This window comes from Nothobranchius furzeri, chromosome 15 (genome assembly GCF_043380555.1).
Source record: "Nothobranchius furzeri strain GRZ-AD chromosome 15, NfurGRZ-RIMD1, whole genome shotgun sequence".
Classification (NCBI taxonomy): Eukaryota; Metazoa; Chordata; class Actinopteri; order Cyprinodontiformes; family Nothobranchiidae; genus Nothobranchius; species Nothobranchius furzeri.
In genome coordinates this window covers 62,147,965-62,156,210 of record NC_091755.1, presented here as the reverse complement: position 1 = coordinate 62,156,210, position 8,246 = coordinate 62,147,965, and the positions used below count along the sequence as shown (strand labels likewise).

Below are 8,246 nucleotides of genomic sequence, written 5' to 3'. Positions count from 1 at the left end.
TTATTTCCTGTCTTAATATCAGTAAACTTTTCACTCATGAAAAAATGTGAGCAAAATGTAGGCTATAAACAAGTAATAAATGAAGTTTTAACCCCTTTAAGTGGAGAGGTCCTGGCGACCCACTGAGAGGCTTGGCACCCCCTTGTGGGCGTCGGGACCCCAAGGTTAGGAACCACTGTTTTAGAGCTCTAATCTGTTTTCATCCGATTAAGTCCCTTCAGCAACTTTGTCACTCTTAATATTCCCAAGTTTCTTTCTCATTCTATAGGTTTAGGATTACAGCAATCCAGCAATGAATTTCCCTCTGGGATTAATAAAGTATTTTTGAATTGAGTTGAATTCCTATGACTTTCCCTGTCATTTGTCACTGCATAATGGGATTGGAACTGTTTTCGGTCAACACCCATCCAGTCCTGTATGTGATTCCTTCCTGTTTGCCAGATGAGTTATGGGAGAATGCAGACAAAAGGTAGCCTTGGGAAAGCACTATTCTTTCTATTGAGATGTCGCAGTGACAAAGCCGTTACAACTTTTCTTGTTTCTAACAGTGATAAATGATCTAGACTCTAACCAGAGATACATAACTACCTCAGTCTAAAAGGCCAATAAACACTCTATTTTAAAATTTTTACACAATGGCTTTGCATTAATGTGTGTGTGAGGGGGGGGGGGGGGGGGGTACCTTTGCGCAGGATCCAAAGTGTTTACACTATCAATTTCCATATCTATTGTTACCAGTTTAAGTCTCCATCTCTTCCTCCATTAAAACAGTCATTTTCTAAGACCTCCACATTCTTTCCCGGTGATCCAATCCATTCTGCTGTTTGAGGCAGGAAGAAACCCCCCGAGAGACGAGTCACTGTTCACTTGAACACAAAGGGCCCTGGCAATTCAAAACACACCAATTCATCAGCTTTCCCGCTGCTACATGCTTTTAACTACTTGAGAAATGTCCATTTTTAAAATGTTAGAAGACAGACAACAGTGAACCACATCTTTTCACGCTTTTAAACATCAGTTCATCATAAGAACAACATGCACGAACACTGGCAGTATCACAAAGAGCAAAGCTTTTGGTGGAACCCTCAATAAAGTGGATCTCATTGGTGGTTTGCTTCGAATACCACAGATATGTTTAAAGGGAAATGATTCTGAACAGCTGAACCACACCAGACCACCCACAAGATCAGGAACAACAACAAGGATATGCAAAGACAAATGAGGAAAAAGACATAGTCACACAATTTTGTTTGAATTCTACTGGGACATTTTTTTGTTTTTACTTTATTAACAAAGATAATCACATATTATTGATTTTTTTATTCACAGCAGATTCACCTCTAGATGAATATAGAAAATGAAATGAATAATGAGTAGGTTTCTTGTGTTTTCTTCATTAGGAGCATCTTACTCCCACATGTAAAAAAAGCATTGAGAAAAGGACAGTTACACAACAACCAGACATGTACCATTGTTTCCAACAATGAATTTAGAACTGTAGAAGAGTAAATATTGCTTCTTTTAAGGTTAATATATTACCTTTACTTATGGCCAACAAGATGTGATATTCTATATCAGGGATTCCCAAAGTGTGGTGCGCGCACCCCCAGGGGTGCGCGAGCTGCCGCTAGGAGGTGCGCGAGGTGAAAAGTGTAATGGCTGCCGAGCTCAGAGAAGTCTGTCATATGTCACCATTAGTGTTGCCAGAAACTCATTTGTGGGTGGGCCTAAGAAAAAGTAAGTGGGCCCAATAAATGCAATTGAAAACAAGTATATTTTTGCGCGTGTGTGTGTCCTCCGCATGTGGCCTAGCTTCATAATAACAATGCGCCGAGCTTCAGCACTCTGGCCTGCGCACGCCGATATGTTCCGTATTTGATCATTTTTAACGATGTTGGAGAAATCTGAAGGTGGTGAGTCATTCTGGCAGATTGTAATTAACACCCTGTCTCATGCAGGTGTTCTGACATTGTAAACCTCACACACAGAACATTGTGGATGTAACAAAATAAATCAAGAAATTATTCTTTTAACAGCGCACTGAAGATCTGAAGTTCAGAGTGCGTCTGTCAGTCAGACGCGTTCCAGCGGAACCACGGCTCACGGGTGCACAAGTGAGCACATCTGGGCTGGGCAGAAGTAATTTTACAACATTGGTTTAAATAGCGCCAAATAACGAGACGCGGTGACTGGAGCGGCTCATGGAGCTGTGCCGCGCGCGCGCACACACACACGCACGCACACACACACGAACTCCGGCGCTGTGCCGTCAGACTGAATGCAGAGATGAGTGCTGCCTCCTCTGTGATAAAAACTTTTAAGAGGTTTTATAACAACATTTTTCATTCCAGGTCAAATTAAGATATTAGCTTCTATTTTGGGATGACGTATTATCGGGTCCGCTCCAGCCAGTGACTCCGAACCTGCAGCATTTGTTATTCCAGTCCGCGTGGCAGCGGATCGCAGATTCAGCCACACCATAAAACAGCAATAAGTCGGTCTGAGGCAAAAGTGAACCTCGTGGATAGCTTTCCATATTTTCCCCATGGGTTAGGGTTAGGGTACCCTACCCTAACCCTAACCCTACAGACATTTGATTACGCACAAGTAGGTGATCAGCTCAGGTTTACGCAGAGCAGAAGGAAGGAGAGCGCTCTGGCCGCACAGGTTAAACGTTCCTACTTTAAGAAAACCGTTAAATTGCATTCTTTATGTGCTACCTGGGCACTCTAAATGTTTATTTAAAGTTAAATCAAAGGAAATTGTAATGGTATTGAATGTTTATTACTTACTATTTAAAAAATGAAAGTGATGGGGAAAAAGGTCGATCATATTTTTTTAACCCTGTCTGTTTAGCTTGACGTCTGATATATATATATATATATATATATATATATAAATATATATATATAAATATATATATATATATATAAATATATATATATATATATATATATATATATATATATATATATATATATAGCCATGCCCTGATGTGGGGGCTGGGGGGTGCGTCGACATGGTCGGGACATTGAAGGGGGTGCGCGGCTAAATAAGTTTGGGAACCACTGTTCTATATAAATATAGGATGTCAACCTTATTGGTCGTTGAATGTTTAATCATAAGATTCTAGGATTCTTTGCTTTTTCAGTGATCAAACACACATCATATTAATTCAGACAAAGTCAGGTTTATAAAAAGTAAGAAATTCATTTTCTAAACAAATTAAAAACAAGACAAGTTAAATAAAACTAGTGTGATGGATGAATGTAAGTGGATGGAATGTGATGTATGATGATTGAATGGTGTGTGTTTATCAGAACCTTGTATCTAGAAGAAACTGAGTTCTGGGTGTGAAAAGAATTCAGTCTGCATTAAACTAACAAAGTTGGTTCTTATCAAAACGGCATCAGACACAATATTTTCGTGTCTACATACCCAGATAGGAACCCCCGCGGTAGATTCGAAATGTCGGGAATCTGTGTGGACCCCCAGGTACCGAAGTCCGCAGGATCAATCGCAGTACCACTAGACCGGTCTCGAGATGTTCCCAGGTCACAACAAACAGGTTGGATGCATCTAAGACGAATGGACTCTGAAGGAGTCTTGGCTGTGTCAGCTTTGTTCTGAAGGAGAAGTTTCTGTGTCAGCTGTAGCGTGTAGCAGGTTTTGACAGCTTGTCAAGAGATGCGGTGGTTAGAAAGTTTTCCCTCGGTGGCCAGTCCGGAGTTCTGCTCAAAAATCTACTGAATCACTCAGCAAGTGATTCTGTTTTAATATTCCCATGTTATGATTACATGGCCAATCAGGACAAAAGAGGTTAAGAGGTGTTAACAAACAAACCTCAGAACACATGCCTGTTCCAGATACAAAAGATATTCTGATTTGTGGATAAGAAAATATCTATGTGCAGTGATTTTAACTTTAATTTATATCTTATGAACATTGTGTAGGAGTGTAGATGATTCACTTGTTAACCCAAACATTACTGATCATAACATCAAAATGTTTCATTGCAATATTAAAACTCATTTCAACTTCAATGAATTAGGCACAGATTAATCAAACATTAATATTATTATTCATATAACATTTGCTCAATCAACCATATATTTATTTAATGATTATTTAACTCATGAGTTGTAAAAGTTCATCTCTCATGAGAGTGTGCAATCCTGCAGTCTTATCAAAAGAAAGCTTTGTTTGGGAACATAGGCTGACATCTTGTTCCCCTGAAATGTCAACAAGGACTGCAGGATCATCTGGCTTGTTGGAAGATAGAATGTAAAATATACTTTAGAGAATGGGATTATGTCTGCAGATGACCGGTGGCATGTAGGTCAATATGTAGGTGAGACATGACCCTTTCTGGACGTTACAGAACATTTGCTAATAAAACATTGTGTGAACCTCGGTCAAATGTTCAGCACCTTCTTCTTTTTTTCCGTCCCTATTTTGTGTCATGTTCTGTGTCCCTGTGGTTCCCAGCCCCCTCCTGTTCTCCCTCCAGGTATCCCCTCCTGGTTCCCCTCATGTGTCCCCTAATCTTCTGTGCCCGTCTTTTGGTCCCCAGCTTCTTCACCTCATGCCAATCCTCAATGGCTTGTTCTCTTTGCACCATCATTTTATTTAATTTTTGTTATGACATTTTACGCCGCATAAGATATTACAGAGATATCTATCAATTCCTTTGAGTTGAGGAGATTTATATCATAGGTACTTTATATTAAAATCCAAATCAATAAAGATCTTAAATATTAGTTGCATTTTCTTAATAACCTATTTCCAGTGATTTTGGACCTTAGGACAGTCCCAAAAAACATGGCATCCACAATTTCTGCAGCAATGGGCTGAATATTTTGCACTTTGTGATGGTGGTATGAAGTAGTGCAAGGTGTTCTTCTAGCGGTACTCTTCCAGGTATGAGATTTGCATTCCTCACTAGGCTGTACAGATTTGCTCCCTTATCTGTTATAATTAGAGCTCCCTCCTTTTCCCATCTTTCCTTTATTTACTTAGTTGAATTATTATGCAGACTGGGGCGATGGTGGTACAAGAGTTAGGTGCTCGCCCCATAATTGGAAGGTTGTTCGAGCCTCGCTCAGAGACACAACACTGCATGTGTACCCTTTAAATGAGCCTGCCTTCATACCAGCTGGGACTCACAGACTCTGCAAGTCTGAAAGATAAACAATAACTATCTTTCCCAAGGTCCCATCTGTCTGCCTCCACAGAAGGAAGAACTCCAGCTCGAATCAATTGCTAAAATCAAGAATGATTTCCTAAATCAATATGAACATCTTTCATGACTTGTAATCCAGACAATCATTAAATAAACATTTGTTTATTACTACGTATAATAATTATAGTATAATGAAATGCTTCATTAATCTGTGCTCACTGAATGGATGTTATGTTATGTTTATGTCTACAAGAACCTGCCATGTGTTCAACATGTTTTGATGACGAGGTCCTCACACCTGCACTCACACAATAACAGGTAAGGTTAAGTTAAACTCCAACACATAGAGACTATTAAACCAGCCAGAACATCCTGTATCACGAAGGCATTTTTCTGAGTTGTCTTGGTAACATCTCTCAAACTTGTCAGCCTCTGATTGACTGTGCAAGTCATAACATCAAAACCTTAAAACTGGATCATCCTGGGTGATTCGACAGTTCTAGAGAATCGCTCAGACCGGCCATCTGTAGCAAAACCTCTTTAACCATCAACGATTTTGACACGTCTTCAAAACCGTTTTTGCACCTGCAAAGCTGATGCGCAAACAATTCCTGCAGAAACAAAGCTGATATTGTTAGACTCCTTAAGAGTCCGCCAGATGCATGATTCCATCCAGCTGTTATGACTCGAGACATCTCTGGACTGAAGAGTCAGTACCACGGTATTCTACAGCCTTCCGGTGCCAGAGATCAGCCGACCCCTGCGACTTTCGGATCCACCTAGAGGGTCTCTCCAAAACAGGTGAAGTAGACATGACAGATTGCGTCTGATGTTATTCTGATGATAACAACTTTATAGCTTAGAGCAAACCAAAATCTTTTCACCAGAACTCAGCTTATTTTGATAAGGAAGGAAGGATTTTTATTGTGTCTCCTCAGACTCAGGAGGAAGCACACTCGTGGTTCCTCGTGCTGGGTGGTCGCTGAAGTGCATATCTTGTGTTTGTAGTGAACCATTTTCACCGACGCTCTCTCACATCTCTCTAGCATCCTTCCAGGAGAAAGAAAAGAAGCTCCTAGCAGTCCCTAGACCAGAGAAAGCTGTGGAGTTTGTGAACATCTGCTACACACAAGCTCCTACAGGACCAAGGCGTGTTCCTGTCACAGGAAGCCTTTGCTGGGAGGCTCCACCGGCAGCCTCTTGGACCAATAGCCGGGCTCCACCAGTGGCCTCCGGGCCCAGCAGCCGGGCTCCACCGGCAGCCTTCGGGCCCAGCAGCCAGGCTCCACCGGCAGCCTCTGGGCCCAGCAGCCGGGCTCCACCAGCAGCCTCCGGGCCCAGCAGCCAGGCTCCACCGGCAGCCTCCTGGACCAACAGCCGGGCTCCACCGGCAGCCTCCTGGACCAGCAGCCAGGCCCCACCGGCAGCCTCCTGGACCAACAGCCGTGCTCCACCGGCAGCCTCCTGGACCAGCAGCCGTGCTCCACCAGCAGCCTCCGGGCCCAGCAGCCGGGCTCCACCGGCAGCCTCCTGGACCAACAGCCGGGCTCCACCGGCAGCCTCCTGGACCAGCAGCCAGGCTCCACCAGCAGCCTCCGGGCCCAGCAGCCTGGCTCCACCGGCAGCCTCCTGGACCAGCAGCCGGGCTCCACCAGTGGCCTCCGGGCCCAGCAGCCAGGCTCCACCATCAGCCTCCGGGCCCAGCAGCCAGGCTCCACCATCAGCCTCCGGGCCCAGCAGCCAGGCTCCACCAGCAGCCTCCGGGCCCAGCAGCGAGCTTAGCCATACCAACCTTCAGGCCAGGTTCAGGCTCCACCATCGGCCTCCGGGCCCAGCATCCAGACTCCACCGCCGGCCTCCGGGCCTATCAGCCAGGTACTGTCACCGGCCTTCGGGTCTGGCAGCCAGGCTCCACCATCAGCCATCAGGACCTGTTTCTTGGCTCGTCTACGCTAAGCCTGGCTACACAGAAAATCTCAACAAAAGCTAAGTGAACTGTTTTTATATCTGGCCACGAAAATGGCAATGAAAGTACTACAGAAATATATGGAGGAGTTAAAGGATTCTGTGAGCATTATGACAGCTGAGTTGTCAACTTTGACAAAACAGCAAGCCAGCATTAAGGACTTACTCACTGAGATTAAAGATCTTAAAATGAGAAATATGGAACAAGAAAGGAAAATTTACTTGCTCGAAAATCGAGTGGCAGAGCTGGAACAGCATTCAAGAATGAATGATATAATTATTACAGGTCTTAAAATTAGGCCTAAAAGCTACCTCCAAGCAGTAAAGGGAATAGGTAATGAGAATGGGGCTGACCAAGATGATACAGCTGAAGAGCAGGTTGTGTCATTTCTGAAAAGTAAAGACATTTCAGTTGATACAATAAACATTGAGGCATACCATTCATTACCTTTCAGGAAAAATCAGGATAAATCTGTGATACCAGCTATTATGATACGCTTTAATAGTAGGAAGCACAAAGTGGATCTGCTCAAACAGGGGAGGAAATTAAAGGGAACAATTGTGTACTTGAATGAAAATCTGATGAAGAAAATGCAGACATTGCTCGTAGAGCGAAACAAATGAAAAAGCAGGGATACGTAGAGTCTACCTGGACTATGAATTGTAAGGTGTTCATCAAACAGAAAGGTGCTCCAGAAAATAGTCGTGGGTTATGGATCAGCGATTCAAGCAACTGGAAAATATTAAGTGATAAGGTTACAGTTATGTTGGTCATGCTTTAATTTATTTTTACTTATTTTGTGGGTGTTGTTGTTTTATTTACTTTATTTTTTTTCCATATGTAAATTATTTTTTCTTTCATGGGTGATTTTGAACAGGATATTGATCCAGAACAAAATTTCCATAGTAGCACACATTCATTAAGTTATTTTACTGACCAACAGTTTAATGCAACTATTAAATATGAGCAAGGCTTATCTATAATTCATTTTAATAGCAGAAGTCTTTATGCTCATTTTCAGAATATTAAAGACTATATTGATAATTTTGTGAGGCCATTTAACATCATTGCAGTATCTGAAACATGGATAGATTCAGA

General features: G+C 42.5%; 1 protein-coding gene across 1 annotated transcript; it reads left to right on the top strand.

The window, feature by feature from the left end:
• The first annotated feature begins 3,468 nt into the window (after nucleotides 1–3,468).
• Nucleotides 3,469–7,980, top strand: LOC139063269 (uncharacterized). Its single transcript, XM_070544598.1, has 4 exons — nucleotides 3,469–3,614; nucleotides 4,489–4,605; nucleotides 5,859–5,983; nucleotides 6,091–7,980. Exons 1-4 carry the CDS (start codon nucleotides 3,469–3,471, stop codon nucleotides 7,170–7,172), a joined length of 1,470 nt encoding a protein of 489 aa, XP_070400699.1. The 3' UTR covers nucleotides 7,173–7,980.
• The last annotated feature ends 266 nt before the right edge of the window (nucleotides 7,981–8,246 follow it).

What these genes read in the sequence shown, in the direction of transcription:
- LOC139063269 (XM_070544598.1), top strand. Translation starts at nt 3,469, where the DNA reads ATGTCGGGAATCTGTGTGGACCCCCAGGTACCGAAGTCCGCAGGATCA. An exon ending in TCTGAAGGAGTCTTGGCTGT is followed by an intron (nt 3,615 to 4,488) that starts GTCAGCTTTGTT and finishes TGTGGTTCCCAG; the next exon opens with CCCCCTCCTGTTCTCCCTCC. An exon ending in AGAGGGTCTCTCCAAAACAG is followed by an intron (nt 5,984 to 6,090) that starts GTGAAGTAGACA and finishes TATTTTGATAAG; the next exon opens with GAAGGAAGGATTTTTATTGT.